We start from the raw sequence: 27,339 nt of genomic DNA, 5'->3' as shown, positions 1-27,339 counted from the left end.
TGCCTGCTGGGTGAGGAACATTTCTGTTGGAGTCTGTGCTGTTTTAAGGACCTAGTTTGTTGAGAGTCTTTGAGGTCAGGCTAAAGGGAAGCCTGCCAGTAGTCATAGGGCAGTCTTCCAGAACACAGTGTTCACCTCCCTCTCCCACCCACCAGCTCTCTAGGAGTCTGAGAACCAGTCCTTGGTTCTTTCAGGTATTTCACCAAGATCCCAGGCCTTACCAAATACATGGTGGCCACCCATAGAAAGCACATGCACAAGAACAGCCAAGCCTCTGCGACAGGCCAAACTTTATTTGGAGTTTTCCACTTACGCGACTCCCAGCAGAGCCGCATGACATGTGCAAAAGTCTCCCCAGAAAGCTGGGCCTCGCAGTGTGTAAAAAAGGCCCCCCATGGGGCAGAGCTGTGCAACCGTAAAAAAAAAAAAAAAAAAAAAGAGAGAGGGAGAAAGAAAGCAGTCCTCCAGGAAGCCTGGCTGGGGCAGATATAAATCGCTGTGGGCCAGGCCACGTGCCAGCGCTGCTGCTGGTTCTGGGTCTGTTTTCTCCTCCGATTGTGCTTTCTTTTCCAAGTCCTTAACACTCTGGGGTCGTGGCCACCAGAGGGGCCAGACACAGTCCTTAGCAGCAAGGTGGTCTGGCCGGCAGTGCGGTTTGAGGGTGCCCTCTCTCACACACGCAGACACCCCCAAACACATGCTTCCCCACTGGCCTCAGCCCTCCCCCAGCCCACCTTCGTGTCACATTCACGGGAGGAACACTGCCCTGAGACAGACAAAGCCCTCCAACCCCTGGGGGCATGGCAGGGTGGGGAGGCTAGGCCGTTCACTTCACACCCCAGGGCAGGTGTTTGTGGTATCTGATTCTGTGCGTGTGCATCTAGGTGTGGTACGTGTGTTTGTGTGTGTGTGTGTGTGTGTGTGTGAGTGCATTGGCCGGAGGTGGGGGCTGAGGCTGGGGGAGGCGCTTCAGGGATTCAGGGCACGTTGACTTTGAAGGGGCTTCCGGGAACACTTTCGTCGCCCCACTTGACAATGAGGATGTAGTCCCCTTTCTCCTTGACGGTGTAGGTGACATTGTAGACCCGGTTCCCCATGTGCTTCACGTACACCTCCTCACAGGGGGTCTTGGGCCCATGCACGCCCACCATCATCATGTTGGTGCCTGGAGGGGGAGACGGAAGGGGCTGGCTCACACCAGGGGCCCACAGCCCCATGGTGCCCCCCACCTGCCATGTTCTTGTGCACTCTCCCACTCTAGGAAACCACCCTCTCCTCCCTTGGCATGCCTGCTTTGCTGCAATCCACGGTGAAGGAGTTCTTCTGGCCCACAAAGGCCTGGGACAGCCCAGGGCCCCGTGTCACCACCTTGCTGGCATCCGAGGAGAACTTGGGGATGGAGCTGTAGCTGGAGCCACGGCTTGAGGAGGATTTGGTCACGGTCTCCACCAGAACTGTGGATGTTTCATGAAGGCTGTGGCCTCCAGACAGCCGGGGACCTGAGGGACAGCGTGGGGTAAACACAAGCTGGGTCAGAGGCCTGCCTTCCTGAGGCGGCAGGCCCTCAGCCAGCACCAACAGCCCCGTGGGCCACATCCCTTCCCCGCTGCGGCACCCAGAATTCCTAGTGAGCCCGGCTGTGCACACATCCTGAGACCCTGGGCCTCTGATGGCTCATCCTGAGACCCTGGGCCTCTGATGGCTCCAGCCCTGGCACGGTCTGGGAACTCAAGTCCCAGGGTTAAGAGTCTTCCTTTAAAAAGGAACATATATCCAACTGATCCTTCACGCTGCTTCCAAAAGGAAAGCTTGCTAAATGTTTACTGAGCTTTGTGTTTTAGGAAACCAGAAACATACGAAGAAAGTTAAGCTAAAGCTTGGGAGCCACTGCAGGGAAAAATTAATCCCGTGACAGACAACAGTAAAGAAGAAGGACTTGGTTTTCAAAAATGATTCTCCGTGGTTCCACAGAATGGTGTGCCGTGCAAGGTCAGGTCCACTTTATTCCTGGTAAGTTGTCCGTGGATTTTAGGTCAGACTATGACTGAATATGAATGGCTGCTGGAGTCATCCAAGCTGGGTTGGGCTGCAGGCTGGGCTGGAGGGATGTCCCCCACCCCAGGCACTCACCTGTGACTTTGGCCTTGAAGGGGCTGCCCACGATGTGCTGGGGGCCACCGTACTTGATGGCAATGAGGTAGTTGCCAGGAGCCATGGGAGTGTAAGTGACAACATGGCCCTCAGGACACTCCCGACAGTCCAGCTGCACCTTGGAGGGGCCATCGATGGTGACAGACAAGGCCCCCGAGCCCGCATTCAGGGTGTTGACAATGAACTCTGATGACACGCCTAGGGACCAGAGGTAGCAAGGCGGTAGGTTGGGCCCTAGGCTCTGAGAACAGACCTCTGCAAGGACTCAGCCCTCTGGGACAGGGCAGTACAGGACCAGAAGCTGAGTGCCCCAATATCGGACCCTCCTCCCTAGCCCCAGGCACTCACCAGTAGTGCCTCCCTCAAGTCCAGGACCATAAGCTGACACCAAGCCTGGGTCCCCAGCCTGGCTCTGTTCCCCAACGCGGATCTTGAAGGGACTGCCAGGGATGTGGGCACCGTTGAACTTGACATCAATGGAGTGGACGCCGTTCTCGTGGGGGATGAAGCGGATGGTGTGCTTGTCTGTGGGGCGGAGGATTGGTGAGTGAGCCTTTGTTCTTCCCCTCCCCGTCCCAGAAGGGCCTGGCATGGGTGGGCAAGGCCAGGGTCAGCTCACCGCTGTCCAGCTCAGAGACGTAGCACTCCTCCACCGCACCTGAGGGCGTGTGCACCCTCGCATCAATCACACCCCGAGCACCATTCAGCTGCACCGCAAAGGACGCCGGCTGGTTCACCTTGAGCCCTGTTTCCTGCAGAGGCCACAGCCAGTGCTCAGAATCCTGGGAGGGTCTGGAGCACTGCTGTCTGCAGCCTGACACTGATCCCAGCCTGGCCCGGCTCAGGGAGGCTCTCACCAAGGCTCCCTTGGGAGGGGAGGGGGAGGCAGGGGCTGGGCCTATGGCCTTGGCATCTGCTAGGAGGTGGGCCCACTTGGCTGTGTTGGGCACAGTGGAGGATGACATGACGTATCCTGTCCTGACTAAAGAGATAAGATTCAAACACTATAAAGCAGGCCAATGCCCAGAGGCCCAGAGGAGGAAGGGTGTGGCCTAGACTGCCCTGGGGAGGCTCCCTGGAGGAGGTGAGTCACTGGGGAGGACTTGAAGAAGCACAAGGAGGCCAACTGGGGGTGGGAGTGTGAGAAGATGATCCTGGGGTGAGGCATGGCGCCCCCTGCTATACAAATAAGAAAGATGGGAAAGAGGGAGAGACATCTGCCTGACTGTCTCTTCCAAGGTCACTGCTAAGCCCTGGACACATGGACCTGCCTTCACCTCCTGCCTATCTCTCAGGATGGCAGAGGGGCCCCACCCCACGGCACATACCTGGAGGCTGGTGACAGTGAGGCGGCGAGCATCATCTGAGAGGGAGGCCACAGGTACCACAAAAGGGCTATCTGGTATGTGTTCATCATTGAACTTGATGGAGACCTCATAGTCACCTGGGGAGAGAAGGCTGGTCAGGACAGGCTCCTTGGGCCAGGGCTCAGGTCTGGAGACAGACTCGCACTCCCAGGGGCGTGGGGTAGAGGGAGATGGGGTAGAGAAAGAGCAGGGGCCCCGGTGAAGCGGGAGTTCTGTAGCCCATCTCTCTGCTCTGGTCAGCGAGCAGAAACCCAGTCTGGAAGGTCAGGCAGGCCCAGCTCCCACCTCCATCATGGACACCCACCTGGTTCCTGGACAACATAGGAGACCCCACAGGAGCCATCTTTTCGGTCCTCAAATGAAATCTCCGCCTTGCTGGGACCCTCCACGGCAATAGACAGGCCTCCAGCACCAGCTTCTCGGGTCCAAATGCTGAACTCAGCTGGGGACAGGGAAGCAGGGCAGAGGCAGTTCTTTAGCACGATTGCCCATCCTGCCAGCTGCCCTGCCCCCACCCCCTCTCCTGGACACCTGCCCCTCACCTGGCACACCGGCCACACCTCGCTCCAGTCCTGTGCCCCCAGCCCGCACTTTGTGGGCACCACCTTCACCCAGCGGCCCCACAGTGAACTGAAAGGGACTGCCAGGTACGTGCTGGCCGCGGTACTTGACGGTGACTGTATGGGGCCCCATTTCCTGGGGCACAAAACGCACACTGTACGCGCTGTCTTCTCCCTCGACAATCTCTGCGGCTTCCATCTTGCCCGATGGGCTGGTCACCTGTGCAGTCATGTCCTGGGAACTGGCCTCCCCTGCAGGAGGTGGGATGGTTAGGCTGACGCTGGGGCTGCCCCCAGCCTTGGACCTTCCCTCCCTCCCTCCCTCAGTAAGACCCCTCCCCTTCCCAGAACACCCTGGCCAGTTGCCTGTGCCCTCCCCATCCTGTCCCAGGGGACAGAAGGCCCAGCCTCCCTGTGAGGACCCTGGCCCAGCACGGCCCTGCTTACCCTCCTGCTGCCGGGTGATGCTGCCAAAGGAGCCCAGGCGCTCCCGGCCCAAGAAGTCCCCGAAGACCGCGGGGAAGGGGTCTCCACCAACCTGGGTGGACTCCTCTACCCGCACCTCACGCTTGGTCTCTCCGCCGCGCGTCTTGCTGATCTCCGTGCGTTCTGTGCGGGTGTATGTGTGGCTGCTGCGTGTGAAGGTGCGCGTCAGGCGCTCCTGGGCAGACACCATCTGGAACCAGTTCCCTGTGGGGCACGGAACAGTGGAGGTGAGTGTGCCGGAAGGACGGGGCCCCGTGGGGTAGGGTCTGGGCCCGCTGCCCTCCCCCGAGCCCTGCCAGGCTCTTCCTGGCTCCTACCTGGGATCTTGAGATTGAGGTCACAGGTGCTGCCAATGGTGGCAATGGAAGGTGCCTGTCTCCGCCGCGTGATGCTTTCCTTCATGCGACCCTCACCGGTAACCTTCACAGTGAACGGGCTTCCTGGAGGGGGAGAGGCGGGGGGAGCGGATGGCTCAGACACCGGCCTCCCGGCCTCTCCCTGCCCAGCTGTGGCCCAAAGCTTACCAGGCACGTGCTTGTCAGCAAATTTGATGTTGATGATGTAGGTGCCAGGCTCAGTGGGGCAGTAGGTGACTTTGCATGTGCCATCTTCCATGTCCTCACAGTTGATGTCCACCTTGCTAGGGCCTTCAATACTCAACCCCAGGCCCCCGTAACCTGGCAGGAAGCAAAGGACACGTGTCCCTCAGGCCCTGCCACCCTGCTCTTCCCGCCCCCCCCACTACAGGCTCTGTCTGGACCAGGCACCCAGCATGTATAACCACCAATGAAAGCTGGCTCTGTGGGAGGAGGGGTAAGCCAGACACTGAACCAGACAGTCTGGGATGGGCAGTATGGAAAATTCCCCCAGGTGGGCCTCTTGGGTTCCAGTGAGTGAGGGACAGTCAGAAACTTAAGAGAGCTGAACTTTCTCTTAACATTTAAGAGGAATGACCTGGAACATGTACTTTCCCTCAAATGGACCCCAGAACGGGAAGTCCAGGGAGGAGGCGATGACTAAGGGCTGCTGGGCAGGAAAGTTCAAGTCCTTGTTGGAAGCACCAGCCAAAACAAGGGGTTTCGGGGGCGAGAAGCACCTGCGTTGCGAGTGTCCACGATGAACTCCGCCACCTGGAAGGTGTGTCCCTCGGACAGGCCCTTGCCCCAGACCCGCACCTTGCTGGCATCTCCGATCTCAGATGGCCCCACCAGGATCTTGAAGGGGCTGTTGGTGACATGCTTGCCACTTTTGCGCACGCTTACCACGTGCTCCCCAACCTCCTTCGGGGTGAAGGAGATGCCTGTGGAAAGGGGGGTGGTCAGGCATGGTGCCCAAGGCCTGGCAGAGCACCCCTTCCCAGCTCCTTTCAGGTCTTCCTCTTCCTGAGGTCCCTCCCCACGGCCCCACACTCACCAATGTGCCTGTTGGGCAGGCGCTTCAATAGGCAGGGCTCCTCGTTGCCTGAGGGGGCGCGGATGCTGGCAGTCAGCAGGCTCAGGTCACTCTCCGTGATCTTCAGTGACACATCCGTGGAGGTGCCCACATTGAGCTGTGATGTCCTCATCGAGTCATCGCCTGGTGGGGGAGTTTGACATGTCAGGCGGTTAGGACTCCAGGTAGCGTGTTCTTATGGGGCTCAGGAGACCTCCTGGCAGACCCCGCTGGACTCCACAGACCTGCCCACCCAAGGGGCAGAGAGGCCGAAGGCCCAAGAGAGCCTGGTCTTCATTCACGTGTTAGCTGCCAAAGCTTCCAGTCGGGCCCCCTACCCCAGCTGCCTTGTGGATGCCTCCGGCCCAAATGGGATAAATCCCTAATCTGTGTATTTTAATCGCAAGTCACACAGTTTCATGGAACCAAAACACTAGACCAGTCGGCACGGATCCCTTACTTGCTATGTGGCTCTGATCAAGTTGCTTAGCCTCTCTGGGCCTACCAATCTATCAAGGAGGTTTATCAGTATCCTAACTTCATTAAGAGTTACTCCAAACACTGAGATGATGTATTTCAAAGCCTGAGGGGTGGATATTTCTCACCTGCTACAGGGAATGGAATGTTCCTGATATTTGTACAAAAATGCCCTCTTCCACCCAGAGGGGCCCCTACGCTAACAACCCTTGATTACTTGAACACACTGGTCTTGCACATCCATGGTGTGCTGGGGGCGTATACTGGAGGCCTGTGTGCCTACTTCCACCTCACCTGTGATCTTGGCCGTGAAGGGGCTTCCTGGGATGTGCTTGTCATCAAAGCGCACGATGATGCTGTAGTCTCCAGGCGCTGTGGGTAAGTAGGATACAGTGCAGGTGCCATCCTTGTTGTCCTTGCAGGTGATCTCTGCCTTGGATGGGCCCTCCACAGCCAGGGACAGGCCCCCTGTAGGGGGAGGTGGGGCTGAGATCAGAGGTCCTGCCCTCATCCCTGCATCTGGCCTCCTACTCCAGCCCTCTGCCTACAGCTCCCCTCACCTTCCCCGGCATCCTTGGTGACAATAGTGAAGGTGGCCGGCTTGTTGACCATGCCATGGCTCAGGCCTGGCCCATAAGCACTCACATGGCGGCTATTGATGGCATCCACATAAAACTGCAGGGGGCTTCCTGAAGGAAACAGAAAAAGGGGACTGGGTCAGTAGTGAAGACGGGAGCTGCTTGAGCCCAGCACGGTCCCAAGTGCCTTCCTGTGGCTTCCCTGTCTGCTGTGGGGGTCTGTCTGATGGAAGCCTGCCTCCCACCGAGACACCAGCCTCCCCAGGGCCTGGGGGTGTGTGCTGTGTCTGCACACAGCAGGTGCACAGTGAATATTTGTCAAAAGAAGGCAGGCAAGAATGAAGTCACTGTGGGTTCCTCTCAGCCTGGTCCCAACTTACCAGGGATGTGGTTGCCGTCATACTTGATCCCCATCTGGTGCAGGCCTTTCTCGGTGGGTGCATACCTCACCGTGATGGTGCCATCCTTATTGTCGGTGATGTTGGGCCGGGCTGTTTTCCCAGAGGGCATCCGTACCTCCCCTGCCAGAGAACACAGTTATGTAGGGGACCCTGTTTATCCTACCACAGCCCACCCTTTCCCTGCTGTCCCAGGCACTATGAGGTAGCCTGGAGCAGTGAGATGAAGCCCGAACTGGGACACAGAAGGCTCAAGTCTGAATTGCAGCCCTGCCCAACTTGCTGTGTAACCCTGGGTAGCTCACCTCCCCCCTCTGGCCTGGAAGAAGTCCCCACTCTGAGCTCTCCTGCCTTGGGGCCCCCGGACAGTACCTGTGAGTTCCCCTTTCTGCACGGTGAAGGGGATGACCAGGTTGAAGGGCCTAAGCATGGACTCCATTGGCTCTACAGGCACCACTGGCTCCTCTGTGGCCTGGGGCAGGGGAGAGGAACAGTCATTGGCTGGGGAAGGCCTGGGGAGCTTGGCCTGAGTCACAATTGAAGTCAGAGATAGGAAAGAACAAGATGGTTAATGGTGAAACCAGAGTGGCAGGAGAGGTGTGTCAGCTGCAAGAGAAGAGGTGCCGTGCTCAGCTCAGGGAGGTGTCTGCCCAGCCTGACTCCCGCCTGCTCCCCAAGATGGCCCCCAGACCATGCCCCAACCCTGGCCACTGAGGATCAGAAGGAAGAAATGAAGGAGCAGGAGGAGGGTGATGTGTGGGAGGCGGCAGTACCCAGTGTGTGGGGTAGGGGCCGGGCCGGTGCGGCTGCAGCACATCGGGAGGCTCCTCCACATGGGGCATGGGGTCACACGCCTGGGAGACAAGGCACGGGAGAGCATGGCTTGTTACCCGGTAGGCCAGTTCCTGCCAGCTCGAGTGAGTGAGAGCGGACTCAGAGAATGGCCCAGAGATCTGAAATCTCAGGCTGCCCATGAGGCAGTATGAATAATTTGAGTGCTTTACCCTCTAGAGGGCTTCATCGTCCTGCAGGGCCACCTTGGGGGTATGTATAGGGACAGTGGGCCTGAGGATCAGAGAAGAACATGGCAAGTTCCTCCAGAGAGAGCCGACCAACCACTGGAGGGGCCAGAAAACGGGCTGTGCTCAACTCCCAAGTTGGGAGGGTGTGGGAAATCAATGGCTTGACTCTGGAACACTCTGGGCCCAGAATCTATCAGGTGTGCGGACAGGTTCGTGATTCCTTGCCGCTGCTAAGAGGGCCCATCTCCCCAGCCAGTGTCCAGGGCCTTGGAACTTACCAGCACGTGGAAGGGGCTGTTGGGGATGTGCTCGCCTCCAAAGCGGATGGTGATGACGTACTTGCCCGGCTCGGGCGCTGTATAGTAGATGTCAAAGGTACCATCGTGGTTCTCAACCACATCCACGTCGAGCTCCGCCCCATCCGGAGTGGATACCGTGCACGTCACCTTCCCCTTGCCTGCCGCCTTGGCGTCCACCGTGATCACTGTCTCCTCCCCGATCTGGATGCGGGGTCCCAAGCAGGCACCTGCCACCCAGAAGAGCCAAGCCAGGTTGAAGGTCTGTGGGGGCTGTGCTCAGTCCCTCTCCAGTCCCAGCTGCCCCTGCCACCTCAGCCCACAGTGAGAAGAGAAGAAAAAGGGCACTCACCCAGGCCATGGCCTCCAATGGACACTGGAAACAGAGAAGAGTGTGAGGCCACGTAGCTGGTGAGAGGGGGTGGGGGGGTGGGGGCAGGGGAGGTGGGAGAGGTGGGCTCTCTGACCAGCAGTCCCCTGGGGACTGGGCTAGGGACCTGGAAGAGCAATGAGGGGTGCTCGATGGTGAGCAGGGGCAGAGGACATGGGGTGGGTGCCTACCTGTGACAAGACACTTGCTGGCATCCCCAGTGGGCAGGGCGTGGATGCGGAAGGGTGAGTAAGGGATCTCGTCGCCGCCATACTTGATGGTGATGGTGTACCGGCCACTCATGTCTGGCAGGTAGGACACAGTGTACGTGCCATCCCCGTTGTCTCGGATGTTGGCTTTCTTGGGCTTTCCCTCCGGGTCCTGGGGGAGAAGCAGAGGTCAGGGCCTGCCTGTACCCAAACCCTGACCGGGGAAGCGTACTACACATGGACTCACCAGGATCTGGACGGTGAGCAAACCCTCACCGGCATCCCGGGCATCGATGGTGAACTCCACGGGCAGGCTGGCAGGGATGCCAGAGGCGTTGAGGCCGGGGCCGCTGGCCCGCACCTTGCTGGCATCATGGGCAGGAAGCACCTTGATCTTGAAAGGGCTTGAGGGAGAGAAAGGATGGACAGTTGGCCGGGGGTCTGGGGGGAGGACTCTGGGGCGGGGAGGAGGGGGCAGACCACATCCTGAGTTTTGTGGGAGGATTACTCGAAGGTACCCGTGACAGACCCTAAGAATTCCTGCGTTCCCAGTGAAGATGCTGTGGTCGGTTTAAAGAAGAGGGTGCAGGAGGCCGCCTTCTCCCAAGGCACTCATTTTGTAGCTACGTGGTGGGAAAGCCCGGCCCAAGGAGAGCCCCTGGGGCTGTGCTGCCTGTGTGGTGACAGGCAGGGAGCCCCAAGGAAGAGCAGCGGGGGTGGCTGAGCCAGAGACCGGATGAGGCCAAAACGGTGGGGGCGGGCACCCCCAGGGCCCTGCCAGTGGCCGGCAGGTGTGGCCCCAGTGGGAGCGCCCCAGCGCTCAGCCACAGCATGGGAGCCCAAGAGTGCTTCTCACCTGCGTGGTACCTCCTGGTCGGCATACTTGACGGCTACCGTGTAGGGCCCATCGGTGGCTGGGGTGTAGTGGACGGTGTGGGTGCCATCTCCCTTGTCACGCACCTCTACAGGCTCGGCTACACCTGAGCAAGGCGGGGAGGGTCAGCAAAGCCTCCTGGTGCCCCGCCCCGCCTCCTTCCACCCTGCCCCAGACATTCGGTACCTGTGGGGCCCAGCACGGCCACTTGCAGTGGGGCCCGGCCGGCTTGGCTGCAGTCCACCGTGAAGGTCTGGGGTACCCGGGCCCTGACACCGGCCCCCAGCCCCGGCCCTGAGCACTTGACCTTCCCAGGGTCCACCACATCCTTCACCGGCACCCGGAACGGGCTCCCTGCAAGGAGAAGGACATCAGCCCCTACCCACCTGCCCAGAAAGTTCTCTGACGCCAAGGAGGCAGGGGAGAGGTCTTCCCTGCCTTCCCTGCCTCTGAAATACCCTCAGAGAGGCCAGACCAACATGTACAAATGCTTAGGAACTTGCTCATAAACGGGGACAAATAAACTTGGCTGCAGACTAAGGTGGGGCAAACCTTATTATGTGCTGGGCCACAGGCCTGGAAGAAGACCTTCTTAATTTAATAAAATGCTAAAAATGGATTATTTTAAAAATAAAATGCACTTTTGACCATGAAGTTAGAAAAGTTAAGGTGGAAAAAAAAATGTCCAATTTCAGCATGCCTAAGCTCTGCGATAACAGAAGACACGACCTGCCCAAGCAGCTCAGCCCTGTTCTTTGCGGACAGCGCGAGAAGGCATGAGAGAGAGGCTCTCCTCTGCCGGCGAGAGTGGCCTGGACTGTGCCAGAGTGACTGAACCCGTGAGGTCTGGCGCTCCAGGCAAAGGGCCGGGACGCCAGCCCTGGGCCTGTGGGAATGAACCGAAGGGTTGTCCCATCAGCGACAATCACTGCCCTGCCTCTTGGCCACAGCCTCAGCAGCCACGCGTTGTCACTGATGCCTTCCCTGCACAACCCTCCCCCGCCACCCACTCTGCACACCTGGGATGGGCCGCCCCCCAAAGGTGATGTTGACGTCGTAGTCTCCAGCGGTGAAAGGGATGTACTCCACGGTACAGCTACCATCTTTGTTGTCCTTGCAGGACATCTTGGCTTCTGAGGGGCCCTCGATGGCTAGGCCGAGGCCTCCGGTGCCAGCTCCCCTGCAAGGCAACACCCTTCTCAGCTCTGCTAGGAACGGTGAGTAGGGAGAGGGAAGAGCCGCTGAAGGGGGTGGGTGGAGGACAGAGGGCAGGCTGCCAGGTGCCCAGCTGAGGAGGGACAAAGGGGCTGATCTTGAAACACCAGGGGAGGTAGGCTCCTGGGTCACCCTGGAGAAGGGGTGGGATGAGGCGCACACCGGAAGGACAAGGGAGAAGGGTGAGTAGCTGGGATCAGGGTGGCTACAGCATCGGTGTCCAGATTAGGAAAGGGGGAGGATACCTGGTCTCCACAGTGAAGTGGTTGGCCTTGTTGACCAAGCCGCTCTCCAGGCCAGGCCCAAAGGCCCTCACGCGGGTGGGGTCACAGCCCTCGGTCACGCCCACTCGGAAGGGGCTCTTGGGCACAGCTACGTCATCATACAGGACCTCCACCAGATGCACGCCTGGAAGCCAGCCACACAGGGTGATCAGGGCGTGCGCAGCCCCTAGCACCCCATCCGCACTGAGAGTCATCGGTTCCCCACCGTCCCCGCTCGGCCCACGTCCTCACCCTCTTCATAGGCTGTGTACTGCACTCGGTAGGTGCCGTCCCCGTTGTCTGTCACATAGGTGTCCGTCTTAGCACCCGAGGGGTTGAGCACACGAGCTGTCACGTGGTTCCCACCTGTGGCTGTTAGGGATCTTGCATCCACAGTGAACTCAGTGGTCACCTCACGCAGGACACCTGGGTCCCAGGAAAGGAGTACTCCGTGTGAGTCAAGGGCAGCCTCACATAGTCGCTCATGCCTCCACCCTCCCCAGCTTTCAGGCTCTTGCTCTTATCCGCTACTTCCCAGCCTGAGCCCAGCCACCCTCTGCCCGCCCCCCCCCCCCCGCCCCCGTGTGCTCCAAGCCCCTGCTTCGCTCCCATCACCACCGTGTGATATTCTGTTCATGTCATGCACCCCACCAGGCTGTGGGCCCTTCAAGGGTGGGTCTGGGTCTTCTGTCTCCCTTGACCTTCCACTCTCATGCCTCGCCAGGGGCTGGCCTCCAACAGGTGGCCACTCACACTCACTGAACTGGGCTGAACTATCTCCTGACCTTCTACCCAAAGCTTTCCCACTCTATTCTCTACACTGGGGTCCTTAGCTTTCTCAGATCAGGCACCTGATCTGAAAGCTGGGATCTCCCCGGAAAGACGCACATAGGCAGACACAGTTTTGCCACGTGAGCAGAGGCAAAGCTCCATGCCCAGCCTCTGGTCCTTGGCTCCTTCTCTGGGGTACCTGAGTCCTAAGGACCCTCCTTTTACCTCTGCCTTGGCCCTCCCTGAGCCCTCAGCCCTGCTCCCTCCCTCCTGCTGATGTCCAGGGCTCCCTGACCAGCTCCGCTTCTCTCACTCACCGTGAGGCTCCACCCCAGGCCCTGAGACCTTGACTCCACTGGTGTCGACAGCAGGCTGCACGTGGACGCGGGTAGGGAATTTGGGGACAGGGTGCCCGCCATACTTGATGGTAATTGTGTAGGTGCCAGGAAAGGCGGGGCTGTAGGTGATGTGGTAGGTGCCGTCGGCATTGTTGTGGATCAGCACCTCGGCCTTGACACCAGCGTCCGACAGGATCTCGATGGTCAGCTCAGCCTCGCCAGCCTCCGAGCAGTCCACTGTGAAGGTGGCCGCCTCGCCAGCCTTGCCACGCTCCAGGCCCGGCCCACTGGCCCGCACCTTGCTCGGGTCGAACACGGGCCGGATGGTGGCCTTGAAGGGTGAGCCAGGGATATGGGCTTCGGCAAACAAGATGTTGATGGTGTACTCGCCGGGCTCCGTGGGCAGGTAGCTGACAGCACATGAGCCATCACCGTTGTCCTGGCACTCAATCTTGGCCTCACAGGGGCCCTCCACAGTCAGCCCCAGGCCGCCCGTGCCAGCCCCCTTGGTGTCAATGGAGAACGGTGCCGGGGTGCCTACAAGGCCGCCCTTGAGACCAGGCCCATAAGCACAAACCTAGGGAGAGGAGCAGGTATATAGTCTCCGTACATCCGGCCTCTCCCGTGCCTGGTCTTCGTGGCTCCCCACCCAACTAAGCACCTTTAACTGTAGCAGCTATGACAGGCTGAGTCCTTACAACAATTCTAGATGAGGGAACGGAGGCTGACAGATTAAATAGTTTGTCTCGGTTAGTGAAGCTGGAGCCCAAGCCCGGTGTGATCAAAGGCCACACTCTTCATAACTAGGCTGTTTCAAAGGCAGGTCCTGAGATGGAGGGATCACCGTGGCCTTGGACCCAGGGCTGTAGTCATTCCAGGTACACGGGCCCTCTTGCCTCCGTGACTTATTCATTTTCCCTATAAACCCTCAAATCCCAGCTCCCTTCAACTCCTATCTCCTTACTTACCTTGGAGGGATCAGGGGGCAGGACACCCTCCACAGCAAAGGGGCTACCGGGCACTGGGTGACCATCGTAGGTGATATCCACCTTGTAGGGTCCCTCCTCAGGGGGCATGTAGCGCACGGCCTGGGTTTCAGCTCCGCCCCCAGGCTCCAGCTTGCAAGGGATGGGGCGACGGGAGGGTGAAGTCATCCGCACATCCAGCTGCCCTTGACCACCAGCCCCACGTGTGTTCACAGAGAAGGCCTGTTCTTGCCCCACAGCCACCTCTGCAGAGAGGTCAAGGGGCACAGTGAGCAGAGACTCCGGCCCACCCCACAGCACTTCTCCCTTCCAGGGCGGCTCCTGCCCCACTTACTGCTGTTCAGGCCTTGAACTTTGACTTTGCTGAGGTCCAGTGGGGGTGCCACATTCACCACAAAGGGGCTCTTGGGGACAGGGTCCCCACCGTAGGTCACCGTCACTGCCATGTTGCCCTATCGGATACAAGAAGAGGTTAGAACTGGGTGGCTTAGACACGGCCTGGCAACATGCCCTTGGCTGATGTGGACCTCGGGCTCAGAGTGGCACAGCCAGAGAGGATAGGTGCCAGGAAAGGGCCAAGACGACCCAGAAGTGGTCCTAGGAGACTGGCGGAAGGAGATGCAGGACCCTCGTCAACCAGGATGGGTGGGGTGGGGAGGAAGCGGGACACACCTGCTGGACGGCGGTGTACTTGACGGTGTAGGAGTAGTCATGGTTGTCGATGATTTCAAAGTCCCGCACGGCCTCACCCTTGGCAGCCCCGGCAAAGTGCACGTCCAGCTTGGCCTTGCCGGCTCCCTTGGTCAGCACCGTGAAGTGAGTGGGCTTCCCGACTTCCACACCTGGGGAGCCCACCCCAAGACAGCGGTGAGGGCCTGGTGGACACCTAGCATCGATCCCGGCCCAGCCCAGCCCCCGCCCAAACGCCTACCTGTGCGGTTCAGCCCAGGGCCCTCAGCCTTGACTTTGCTGGCATCGTGGGATGGGTCCACCTTAATGTGGAAGGGGCTGGCAGGGATCTCCTGGGTGGAAAAAAAAGATCTGGTCAGGGCAGGCAAAGGTGGCTTCTGAAACAGCCCCTTTGTTCCTTCTGAGGCCCACCGCCCGCACACAGAAAGTGCTCTGTCGATGGCTGCGCAACTGTCCCCAAAGGACAGGATGTGAAGCTGTGGCTTAGGCTTGGAGGCTGCAGGCCACCAGTGACGGCCAGAAGCCAAGGGTAGGGTACCTGGTTGGCAAACAGCACCATAATGGTGTAGCGGCCGGCCCCTGGGGGGGTGTACTTGACTGTGAAGGTGTCATTGTCGTTCTTGATGATGTCAAAGTCGATGTCAGCTTCTGCAGGGCCCACCACTCCGGGAGCACACTTGATGCCGATACTCACGTCACCTGAGGGGAGGCAGGCACAGGGCCATGAGTGGGTTCTCAATGGCCGCCCCCTCTTAGCTAGAAGCAGGATCTGGCCACAGTGCAAGCCCCACCTTCCCAGGCCCCGCCCACTCCCCTGACCACAGCCAGGCACACCTTGCCCAGCCTCGCTGCAGTCCACCGTGAAATAGGTAGGCTCGTTGGCCTTGAGGCCCGTCTTCTCCACGCCTGGGCCATACACCTTCACCCGCTCAGGGTGACTGCCTTCTCCCACGTTCACCTGTCGGGAGGAGGTTGATGCTCAGCCCAGGGCCCCTCCCACAGGCCCCATACCCCATCACTACCCGCCCCGGCCTCAGCGGGACCAGACTCAGCCTCTTTGTGGGTTTTGAGGTGGGGAGTGGAGACAAGGGCCCAGGGACGACCAACATCTCCTGTATGGGGCTCCACCCTCCCTCTGGGACCCCAGGCGGCAGGGGGGCAGGACAGGAGGACACACCCGGAAGGGGCTCTTGGGCACATTGACGCCTCCCCAGGAGATGATGATGGTGTGTTTAATGGGCTTGGTGGGCACGTAGGAGCAGCGGAAGGTGCCGTCGCCATTGGGGATGACCATGATGTTGACAGGGCAGCCATCAGCATCCTGGGGGGGGGTAACCAAACGAGAGTCTTAAGAACACTCCGGCCTCCTCAGAGCACTGACGCCTTCTGCTGGCCTCAGGCAGCCCTCCTCACCTACTGCCTCAGACCTCAGGCCAGAAGAGCCCAGTGCCACGTGCTATGGTGGCGGGGAGCACGCCCTGGGAGCCATTTGTGTGGCCCAGCCTCCCAACCCAGGCATCTGCAATGTGTTAGCTGGGAAAAGGCTGAGTTAAATCAATGTTTCTAAAATTGAATAGTGAACATGTTAAAGGAAAATCATCCTCTTGAACCCAAGAGTACATTCATTAACTTCTAGGGATTAGCGGACAGCAGCATGAGAAACGGACTTGGGAAGTCAATGTTATATTCAAATCGTCTTTCAATTGCAAAATTATTAGTACAAAAAAATACACTTTTGGTAAAATATGTTCATAAGGTTATCATCAGAAAACACAACATTTTTAAATTTCCCATAGTTCTTTTGGATCTGTGAGAGTCAAGCCGGGCCAGTGACGCTACAATTTCCTCTGCCTCTCACCTGCCTCCGCCCTCCCAGGGTTCCTGCCCAGGGCAATGGGGGTAGCAGGACCGGGCAGTGACTTACCTGGGCATACAGGTTCAGGTCTCCCTTGCCAGCAGCACGGGCATCGATGGTGAACTCTGCAGGCTTGTCCACGATGCAGCCAGTGGGCTCCAGGCCAGGCCCAAAGGCCTTCACCTGTGCAGGGGGAGGAGCGGAGGGCTAGGTTAGGGACTGGAGGAGGGTCTGCTCACCCCATCCCGGGCTAGTATGCAGGCCCAAGGACCCCACCTTATCCGGGAAGCAGTCAGGTGCGGCTGGCTGGATGTGGGCAATGAAGGGTGAGTCTCGGATGTCCTCGTCATCGCAGATGACGTGCACGGCGTACTCTCCAGGCTCCGTGGGCCAGTACCGCACATCGCAGGAGCCATCCCCCTTGTCATCACACTCGATCTTGGCCTGTGAGGGCCCCTCGATGGAGAATCCTGGGCGCGATGGAGGGAAGATCAGGGGGTCCAAGAGGCAGCTTGGACACTCGGGCAGGTCTCCTATCGCTCCCTCAGTCACCCCTCCATCCCACTCCGTCTCATCCTGATACTACCCAGCGTTCCCGCCTCCCATCCCCAGTCACCCCCCGCCCCGTGTCCCTCCATCACACCACTCCCCAGCGTTCCCGCTTGCTGCCACCCAGCCACTTACCCAGTGTCCCCACCTCCGTGCCAATGGCCTCCACCACAAAGTCGGCCGACTTCCCCACCTGGCCAGTTTTCAGGCCGGGACCCCAGGCCCGTACCTTCTGCGCTCCTGCCTCTGGGCTCACCTGTACCTCAAAAGGACTGGGCGAAGAGGGATCTGGGGTCAATGCCGGGAAGCACCTCTGCCAGAGGTACCAGTCCTCTCTTCCCTCAGGCAGCCCGTCCTCCCCTCCCCAGCCTGTGAGGCCCCAGACAGGCAGGCCTGGCGGGTGCGTGGTGCTTACCTGCGGGGGATGGCGTAGCCGCCCCACGTGATGGTCACCACATACTTCCCAGGCACCACAGGGTGGTACTCACACTCGAACACGCCATCTCCAGCCTCTCGCACTTTCACTGGCTCTTCTGTGCCCTCTGAGGAGACGGGGAGCACACAGGGAGGTGATCACCAGTCTGAGAGCCACAGGTCCTCAATCCCCTCAGGGACCCCGGCACCCGGGCCCAGCCTGAGGGCAGTGCGACTAGTGGACAGAGCTGAAACTCGGGCAGGGACCACATGCCATCCCTGTGCATGACACCCAGAGTAGCGTGTAGGGTGAAAAGGATCATTTCCAGTTTGCAGGTGAGAAACTGAGGCAAGAGAGGAGACAACATGCCTAAGGTCCCATGGTACCTCTGGGCAGAGTCTCTTCTTGGAGTCTCTCCGGGGCGGGGCATGGTGCTCTTGTCACTGCCCTCAGGAAGCCAGAACCACAGGCCATATTTCCTCCCTGCTCTCCCACCCCCCAGTCCTGGGCCCCGGCACTCACTTGGCCCTTTGACTGTGACCTTGAGCTCCCCGCTGCCGGCACCCTTAGTGAACACCTTGAAATCAGCCACCTCTTTCACACGCACACCTTTGGGCTGCAGGCCCCGCCCAGAGGCACGGCAGGCGTTAGGGTTACAGGCTGGGGGTTGGAAGAAGAAGATTAGGGGTGCTGAGGGGCTGGAGACAGAGCCTCAGCCCCTCACCACTCATTTCCCACCTCACTGGACATAGTCTTCCTGACCCTCACAGGCACAGGCTATGGCCTCATGCAGTCCTCCCCCGTGCTCCCCAGGGCCCCCGACACAACTGGGGCCCTTGGGAGCCATGCTGAACAAGGAGCCGGCTACAAGAAACCCTCCCTGCTGGGCTTCTCAGAGTCAGTGTCACTTGGGACACAGACATGGCAGAGCCTGGGCAGAGAGTGGGGCAAAGAGAGATAGGGGAAGGCCCCAAACCACCCAAAGCCACCCACCCAGAGCCATCTGAGCCTTCTCAGGCAGAGCCACCATAGCAGCTTTAGGACTAGGTCATGCCATAAAACACTAAGCGAGGCCACAGAACGAGATATTCAACATAACATGAAGCCTTCTGCAGGTCACAGGCAATGCATGGAAATCAGCCTGCCACAGAACACTACCAGTGGCAATGAACCCAGACCTTGCTACTGAACACAGGCCAAAGAAGAGTGATCTCAGACTGCCACGGAACACATAAAATGGCATAGGACCCAACGGGATGCCACAAAACAGGCAAGGACGTATAATCCAGGCCTACCACAGGACACAGGCAATGGCACAGAACCTGGGGCCCGTCACAGAATGCCACGGAAGGGGGGCAATTCCACACTGCCTGGGCCATTCCACACAGCACAGGTGAGGCCAGTCAGCTGTGGCCATGCTGGCCCCACCTCCCCTGGACAGTACTAACGTGGCACCACTTTCTTGGCCTGGTGGATGATGGGCACGGAGGGGACGTGTGACGGCAAGGGCTCTGAGCGGCAGGGAGAGAACCAAGTGGCGGGAGTCACCACCCGAGGGCCTGGGGTATGAGTGCCCATCACATATGCCCCCACAACCCTTGCAAGGTGGCACCTGTCTGTATACTTTGCTGTGGTCTCCAGACCCTCCCTGGGATAGTAGGTGGAGAGATGACCAGGATGACATCTCTCCAGAGCTACCCCCTGCCCCCGCCCCATGGATATTCTACCTATTTTAACGTCGGCTCCCCTCCCACCCCTGGATTTAGTGGTTCGTTTCCCATAAACCCTCAGCCCCGGAATTTGGTGGCAATTCTCTCTGTGTCCTGGCCTCAGGGAGGGTGACTGTGGGGCTGGGTGAAGGGCCTTTTACCTTCAGCTACATGGACGGGGAAAGGACTGCGGGTGATGGGGGCACCAGCGAAGGCCACATGCACCATGTGGGGCCCCTCCATCACAGGCCTGTACGTGCATCGGAACGTGCTGTCGCCCTTGTCCTCCAGGGCCACCTCCACTGTGTCCCGCCGGCCCTGCGGGTCCACGATCACCACGGCAACATCACCAGTGCCGGCCCCTGCCGTGCACAAAAAGCCGTCAGCAACCCCCTCTCTGGACACAAACAGCTGCTCGGGGCTCCCTCGCTCTGGGACCACCCACCCTCTGGCTGAGACCCTGCCCCTGTCCCCCATCCACATCACCCCATGTAGTCATGCGCTGCCCGCCTGACATCCCCCTAGGGCCCATCCTTACCCGCAGTATAGATGTCAAAGTACGTGGGTTTGTTGGCCACATTGCCCACAGGCTCCAGGCCAGGGCCACGGGCTGACACCTTGTTGGCATCTCCCAGAGCCATGCCCACGTTCACCTCAAAGGGACTGCGTTCGATATTCTGGCCAGCAAAGAGCACAGTCACCTGCAGGTCAGGGGCCAAATGTTAGCCTCTTGGGGAAAGCAGTTCTTTTGAGAGGGGGTGGATGGGCAGGGCGCAACCAAGGCTGGGGAGAGGTGGGCTGCTGGGCATGCTGGGGTGGGCTGCGAGCTGAGAGAGGGCTCCACGACGACAGAGCCAAGGACGTGAGCGGGATGGGGAGGGTCGGCAGGGAGATACCTTGTGCAACCCAGCAACCTTGGGCACATAGGAGACAGCATAGGTGCGGTTCTTGTCATTGTTGGGAACCACTTTGGCCTATTGGGAAGGGAAAAGACCGGAAGTCACAGAGGCTGCAGCCCCTGCTGACCCCACAGTGCCTGGCAGCACCCACGGTGATGCTTCCCCCAGAACCCGGCCTAGTAGTTAATTCTGGCAGCCATCTCCAGGCCAGTCCTGCTAGCAGCCCGTGGTCTCTGGTTCGAAGCCCATGCCATTCCCTCTCGTCCTCAGCAGCTCTCCATACCTCCTCGGTGTGGCCCTCAGGGTCCTCAATGTAGACCAGCACCTCCCCCACGCCGGCATCCACCGTCTGCACGGTGAAGTGGGCAGGCTGTAGCACAGTGTTGCCGTGGGGCTCGATGCCTGAGGGACAGACGGCAGAGCCACGTTACTTAGGGAGACCCATCCTAGGATGGACCCAACTGCCCAGGGAAGACCGGCAGGGACTCGACACGTACCAGGCCCGTAGGCGATGGCCTTCTTGGGGTTCAGCTGTTTAGAGCGAACAGGGGCACCAGGTTTGAGTTTGGCCTTGGGGAACTGGGACAGGTAGGTCATGACAGAATGCTCATCCACGTTGGGGTCCACAATCTCCTCGGGGGCAATCACCTGCCACAGGGAAGAAGGGAGTTACAGGGTGCCCTCTACCCAGTGACCTTGGTGCTCTCCCCCCTCTTGACCGGGCATTCTCATAGACCCAACCCCCGTCCTGGCCCTCCTGGCCCCCTACTCTCCCCCACCCTCTTTGTTCGTGTACCTGGGGCACCCCGAGCCAGTCGTCCGCCTGCTGCATGGCCTCCCGGGCGTTCTCCACAGGCTGGTTGGGGTCCCAGGCTTCCCAGTCAGGGCACAGGCCTAGAGAGATGGTAGAGGGAGACGATGAGTAGGGGAAGGCAGCCAGTCAGGATGCAGAGCATCTGCTCACCCGACACCCTCACAGGCTGCGGGGTCACGCCCGCTGGCGCGCAGCTCTGGGCCCCTGACCAGCCAGGTTCTTGCTGCCCCCCTACATTACGGACCATCGCTGGGATGCCCATCGCCATTGGGAGGCGCGGCAGCCCTCCCTAGCACCAACAATGAGGCCTTTCTGCCCTGGCTGATGCAGCCTGGCACCAGCCCTGCCAGTCAGCCTTCTGCTGGCCCAGGCCCCAGCGCAGACCCTGTCAGGACCGCCCCCCTCCCAGTCCTTCCCGCCTCACTCCTGCTGCCTCGGGGCAGCAGGTTCCATCCTGCACATGCCTCTGACGCCATCCTCTACAAGGTCTCCTCACAGCCTCCCTCAAGTCCTAGAGCTCCAAACACTTCCCACGTCAGCCTTAGAGCCTAAGACACCCTCTCCTTCCTCATTACGCACTTGGGGAAACTGAGGCACATAAGGGCATGTTATGAGAGGATAGGTTCTCCTCTGTGGCCACCCAAAACACAGCCCTCCTAATGGGAAGAATGCTGAGGCAGCTCCAGATCACTCCTGTCAAGGGGTGCAAAGGTCAGGGGGTGCCTGGTCCAGGCCAGAGCTGGAGGAGGGGTGGTGCTCACTGGCTGGGAGGGGGCCGGCTCAAAGGCTGGAATCCATGACCGGCCGGAACAGCTGAGCTCACTTCTGGCGGCCTCACCAGCTGTGGGCAATGGCTCAGCAGCTGGGAATGCTTCCCAGGCGGCTGGTGCCCCCGCCTCCCACCCCCTGCTCCCCAGCTGACCCCAGACTGGGGAGGATTCTCCCAAGGGGCCGTGGCTCCCCAGAGGCAGAGCTGACCGACTCGGATTAGAAGGCGATCTATCTTCTTGGGAGGTGATGGTCAGAAAGAGAGATGCATATAGGGCAGGGCTCTAGCCAGTCAGGGCCTCAGTCTTCTCACGGGCCCTGACTGCCCCCCCCCCACCTGACCAGGCCAGGGCCTACGTTTGAGAGGACAGTGTTGGGCCACCTGTCACTGGGCAGCAGCACACCAGCCTCAGTCCCTCCTCAAACCTCTCCCAGAGCCTCACAAAGAAGAACCTTCTCAGGGTCTGACTTCTGGGCTTCTTGCTACAAGTCCTACCATATTTCCTTTCTCTCAGCTCAGCAGAAATGGTACGCGTATGGCAAAGTAGGACACTCATGGAGCAGGAAGTTGAGACCTTGGGCTCAAGTTCAGTTCTGCCACAGATAAACTGTGTGATCTTGGACAAATCACTGGCCCTCTCTGGACCTCATTGCCCTTGTCTGCAAAATGAGGAATTCTGAACCTTTTGCTGCAAGCTGCAGTATCTGTCACACCCGCAGGAAGGGCCTGTCACCAGCAATGACTCTCAGTTGGAGCAGAGGGCAAGCCCCACAGGCCGTCCTGATCCCCCAGCGCGGAGATATGCATTCTGACAGCCACAGCCCTCAGCACCACCAGCGAAGGGCTCCATGATGGGCCCACTGGTCCACTTACCAGGGGCACAGTTGTCCACCAGGGCGCCCAGAGCTTTGCCATCCTGCCAGTCACGGTTGAAGTTAGTGATGGGCAGCTGGGGCACCTTGTTCTGGATCCAGCCGAGCAGACGCTGCTTGGGCGTCTGCTTGCGGGCGTCCTCGTCCTCCTCATCCTCCCACATGGGCATGGAGATAGAGTAGTGTAGGATCAGCGTCCAGATCAGACCCAGGATCAGCTTCAGGTTCCCATCCACAATGGCCTTGCTGTCTGCAGAGTGGAGGGGACACGCTGGGCTCAGCGAGGGGGCTGCCCTCCACAGCTCAGCTCACGAGGCAGCTGCTAGAGCAGAGGGGGTCAGGCCTCCCGCTTTCGGAACCTGCCCCCTTCTCTGCCTACCGGATTCTCACCCTCCAGCAAGGCCAAGGCCGCGCCCAGAGGCCTAACGTTTTGGGTCTACCTACAGCATGCCCCACGGCAGGTACTTTCACCTGTGGAACAGCGCGTGCGTGGGCCTCCATCCGGCTACAGGCCCCCTGGCGATCATCCGGGATTGTAAGCCTCTGCGGGGGGGCTGTGCCGTTTTCATTTTTTAAGTTTTATTGAGGTGTGCCTGACACACAAGCTGCACGTATTAAACTGGACAAGCTTTGACAACATGTATGTGCCTATAACGCCATCACCACAAGTCATAAACCTATCCACCTCTCCCCAGATTTCCTTGCACGTACCCCTTTGTGGTCCCTCCGCCTGCCCTTCCTTGTCCTCCTTTCCAGGCAACAACTGGTTTGCCCTTGGTTACTATGGATTAGTTTGCATTTTCTAGAGATTTATACAAATGGAATCATATAGTAAGTACTCTTTGGTTTCTTTCACAGTAGACACTATTTCTCTACACTCAGAGCCTAGGACTTAGTAGGATCTCAGTAAATACTAGTTGAATGAATATTAAAAAAACTGAAATTAGAGAGGAATGAGAACTAACCTGGTTCCAGCCGAATTCTCCTCTTGAACACCATAAAAGGCTTTTGGAACAAAGTTCGGGGAGGGGGAGGGAGAGGGGGGTACAGTGCATGCTTGGGTAAGGCTTGAAAATCATGTTTTCAAATGCTGGGGCCAGTGGGATTTCACATGAGCCAGGAGGAATGTCACCCGTGTGGACTCAAGTCTCAGAAGCTGAGACTCTTCACCCATCCCCACCTTGGAGGAATACTAGGGACCAGAATCGCTTCCTCAAGATTTGGGAGACCTCGTTCTCCTTCAACAGCCAGAGTGAAATATCCAGGAGCCGGGATGGCCTAGAGTATGAGTCTTTGGAAGCCAGCTTATTTGTAAAGGGCAATGCAGGCCTGAAATCCATCAGCTTCCCTGAACACTACTTTTAGGAGGTTGGGAGGGGGGACAGAAGATTCAGCCTTGTTTACTGGTGTTGCCTGAGAGATGGGAGAGGGTGGGGCTGGAGGCGCACCCCCCCTCCCCCCCCCCCACACCCCTTACACAACTTTTCCTCCTCCCCTAGATCTTGGGAGAAAACAGTCCGGAGACCAAAGGCCTGGGGAACCCCAGCATCCCCCACCCCATCCCCACCAGCCCCCAGGAGGGGGAATCGCAGCCTCTCTATCCCTCTGGCCTCCAGCTCTGGCCCCCTTGGCTCCCCCACCCTTTCACTGATTCATCCTTCCTTCCCCGGCAGCTCCCCAGCCCGCCCCCTCTCCCCCTGGCTCTGCTGCAGCACAAAGGTTTGGCAGCTTTCAGATTCCATGACACAACTCACTCCCGGCCTCCCGGTGCTTCAGGGCGCTCTCTCAAACACACAGGCCGCCATACTCTCACACAGTCTTGACACCCACACCCAGTGCCCCGAGGCCTCTCACCACCCCGACAGCCTCCAAAGCCAGTGCTCACACACCCAGAAGAGCTTCTTGCAAACCGGGGGGGTGGGGGGGGGCCAGATTCGTGGGAGGGAGGCCTTGAGGCCGCTGGGGTCGGAGGGGGTGTCATTCATATTTGCCGCAAGGAGAAGTCTCTCCCCAGTGACTGGCCCTGGGCCAGACAGCAAGTGGTCCACTGCGGCTTGGGGCAGGAGAGGGACCTACAGTCCTGCTCCGGAGCAATGACCTTCCTCTCCAGACCCATTCCTGCCCCAGGCCAGGCAGAAAAGGGGAGCTCAGGCTTCCTCCCTCCCACCCTGAGCCACCACTTCTTCTCCAGCCTGGGGACACCCCCAAAGGGGTGGGAAGAGCCCTACAGCCAGACCCTGAGGCCACCCCAGGCCTCAGGGGTGGGGAAGGAGAGAGGGCCCTGGCGAGGGAGGTGCCGGCACAGCTGCTGCCCCCCTCTGGCCCCTCCCTCAGCTGTTGGCTCTAGAAGGAGTAGCAACTGGGGAACAGCTGCGGCACAGAGCTGCCTCATTAGGCCTCTTTGTTTGGAGGGGCTGAGGGGCTGGTGGGGGCCGGGTTGGGGTGCTGGGGTAAGGGCATACAGCTCCTTCAACCCGGGCTGAGCACCCCATTCTTTAGCTGGACTTCCCAGCCCCCAGCCCCCACCCCACTCCTGGAAAGGGAAGTGGGGAGTCTTTCTGACCCCCTCCCAGGTGCCCAGATGCTCCATCGCAGTCCTGAGATAAGGCCCAGAGGAGGCCCCCACCCCCCCACAGCCCCTTCCCACCACTGATCGGGCCAGAGGGAACCAGAGGAAGCAGAAAGCCGCCCCTGGTGGGGAATCCCTTGACATCTCCTCAGGGTCGAGCAGCCCCGCCCCCTGTGCCCCCTCCCTCCACCCTCAGCCTCAGGCCCGGCCCCAAATTGCTGACAGCTTATCTCATCAGCACGAGTGAGCCACTTGGCCCAAATGGGGAACAGTTCCCCTTCCTCTCAGCGGGAACCCAGGAGCGTCCCTCCCGCCCCCAAACCATCTTTTCCTTCTTCCCCCTCTACTCTGAGCCGGCCCCTCCGCTGTTGAGCCAAGGGGCCGGAGCCAGGCACCACCATGGGGGAGGGGAGAGGTGCGCTCAGGAAGGATGAGGCCTGGAGAGGGGCCGGCGGCCCCCGCAGCGGGGAGGGGAGAGGAAGGCTGAGCAGTTTCCTATAAAGTCCTGGTGAGGCCGCAGGCCCTCCTCTTGAGACCCCACCTGGGACCGCCAGTCTGTCGGTCAAACCTCAGCATGCAGGGGGATGACAGCCCCAGGACTGACTTGTCTCTGATTCCCCCACACAAATCCTCCGACCAACCCCCCACCAACACACACACTCTGTAGCCCTCACCCCACTACACACCAGGGTCCCCTCCCCCACCCCTGTCCTCAGGCTTGTCCTTCTGGAAAGCTCAGAGACATCTGCTGTGTCACGGAGGCAGGGCTATTTCCAGGCCAGAGCGGGTGGGGTGGGGGGGCAGTATTGGGGCAGGAGGGGTAAGGCCTAGAGAGGGGACTGGACAGGGCAAAGGGCCCCGGACTGACTTCAGCTGCTAATTCAGGAGGCCTAGAGATGCCCTGAGGGAGAGTGGGGGTGGACAGATATTCAATTATCTTTGGGGTAGCCTGGTGGGGGAAGGCATCGGACCCCATGTGAAACTCTTCTCCTGGGGTTTTGGGGTGCACCCCAAGGGGCCCTTTCCTGTAAATCACAGCAAGACTCTTAAGAGCTCACCACTGGGGTAGGGGGTCTTCCCTAGGCCCCCAGCCAGCAGGGAGGACTGCAGGGCTGTGAGGGGAGGAGCAGCCTCTGACCACTCAGAGCCCACCCTCAGCTCCCCAAGCTCCCAAGCCTGGAGCGCTTCCCCACCCCCACCAGCACTGATACACCTTCCAAATCTGGTTACACTCAATGACTTCCTCCCTTCTACAGGCCTTCCCCTCCCTCCTCTCAACCCAGACAGTTAGCTGCAGCCAATCCAGTCCTAGGGAGTGGGCTGGGGCCTGGCATGGACTTAGGGGAGCACCCTCCTGCGCAGGCTAAAGCAGGAGGTGGATAGGCAGGGGTTAAGGTTTTCTGCCCTCTCTTAGTGCCTTTTTAGGTTTCTGAGGCTGGGCCCTGCCTGCCCTGGCCCAGGGGCCTGAACCCAGCTGCTAAGCACAGGCCTGTGGAGCCCGCCTGCTCCGCCCCCCCCCCCCCCCCCACCATGCCTGCCTAGCCACCAGCTTCCCTGACCTGCCTTCAGCCTGCTTCTCCCCCATGGACGTGCTGGGAGGCAAAGAAGCTCTTTGCTTTGTTTAGGGAGTAAATGCCCCCCAGGAATCAGTAATGGGCACCCTGTCTTCTCAAGCATGGGCTGGGATGGCCCCATGGCAAGAAAGGGGACAATGAGTAGAGGCGGGTTGATGGGAGTGTGTGCCGGGAGGCTGAGCTGGACGACTTAGAAACGGTAAGGTGTGGACTCCCCTGGGGAACCCCAATATCCCGCTGAAGGGACAAAGGGGTGTGAAGGCACTGCCCATATGGCCTGCATCGATGGCAGGAGAGCAGGGGCCAGGGCCCTCTCCCTGGGCCAGGGGGCCACTCTCTGTCCTACCTCAGCTCCCGGCACCCACCCAGCACCTGTGTCCGCCGCCCCCAGGGGCCAGCCCTTTCTTGGGGCACTTCCCCCTCCCCGCTGTGTCCGTGCACTGCTCGCCCGCACTGACCGATGGACACGAGCTTGATGTGCTCGCGCTCCAGGAACTCGAGGGCCACGGACACGTTCTCCAGCTTCATCTGGCGGAAGTTGGGGCGCGGGTGGAACTTGCGATACATGCGCTTCTGGCTGAGCACCTCGAGCAGCGCGATGAGGCGCAGCCCGTCGCTGAGGTCTCGCTGCAGGTCGGTCAGGCGCTTGCCCACACACTTCAGGTGCTCGTTGCACCAGCGCGTGAACGTGTTCTGCTGGATCTTCTTCCACGGCGCGTCCTCCGCCAGGTCCTTCTCCGTGGACGGCATGTCGTCCACCTCGTCGCCCAGGCCGAGGCCGGCGGCCTCTGAGTAGCTGCTGTTGTTCATCATGCTGGCGCGGGCTGGGGCG

At 59.7% G+C, this 27,339-nt stretch overlaps 1 protein-coding gene across 1 annotated transcript; it reads right to left on the bottom strand.

Moving 5' to 3' along the window:
• Positions 1-258: 258 nt before the first annotated feature.
• FLNC (filamin C) lies at positions 259-27,320 on the bottom strand. Its single transcript, XM_047095246.1, has 49 exons — positions 26,966-27,320; positions 25,992-26,045; positions 22,366-22,635; positions 20,706-20,803; positions 20,407-20,557; positions 20,193-20,311; positions 19,907-19,984; positions 19,549-19,711; positions 19,172-19,372; positions 17,824-17,961; positions 17,302-17,428; positions 17,022-17,158; positions 16,614-16,807; positions 16,407-16,520; positions 15,660-15,803; positions 15,317-15,440; positions 15,021-15,181; positions 14,724-14,814; positions 14,465-14,634; positions 14,127-14,244; positions 13,775-14,037; positions 12,786-13,383; positions 11,950-12,123; positions 11,680-11,842; positions 11,239-11,399; positions 10,406-10,573; positions 10,202-10,325; positions 9,593-9,749; positions 9,328-9,517; positions 9,119-9,142; positions 8,749-8,996; positions 8,222-8,302; positions 7,821-7,920; positions 7,431-7,571; positions 7,033-7,161; positions 6,767-6,940; positions 5,978-6,139; positions 5,661-5,864; positions 5,089-5,241; positions 4,882-5,004; positions 4,526-4,768; positions 4,061-4,330; positions 3,823-3,960; positions 3,480-3,595; positions 2,771-2,903; positions 2,500-2,676; positions 2,131-2,349; positions 1,290-1,499; positions 259-1,165 (listed from the first exon to the last, which is right to left on the bottom strand). The coding sequence occupies exons 1-49, from the start codon at positions 27,318-27,320 to the stop codon at positions 978-980; spliced, it is 8,238 nt and encodes a 2,745-aa protein (XP_046951202.1). The 3' UTR covers positions 259-977.
• Between the last annotated feature and the right edge of the window lie 19 nt (positions 27,321-27,339).

The sequence above is a fragment of the Lynx rufus genome, unplaced genomic scaffold, assembly GCF_022079265.1.
Source record: "Lynx rufus isolate CCGP_SWC_20201006 ecotype Redwood Valley unplaced genomic scaffold, mLynRuf1.p SCAF_4, whole genome shotgun sequence".
Lineage (NCBI taxonomy): Eukaryota > Metazoa > Chordata > Mammalia > Carnivora > Felidae > Lynx > Lynx rufus.
This window is presented reverse-complemented; position numbering and strand designations above follow the sequence as displayed.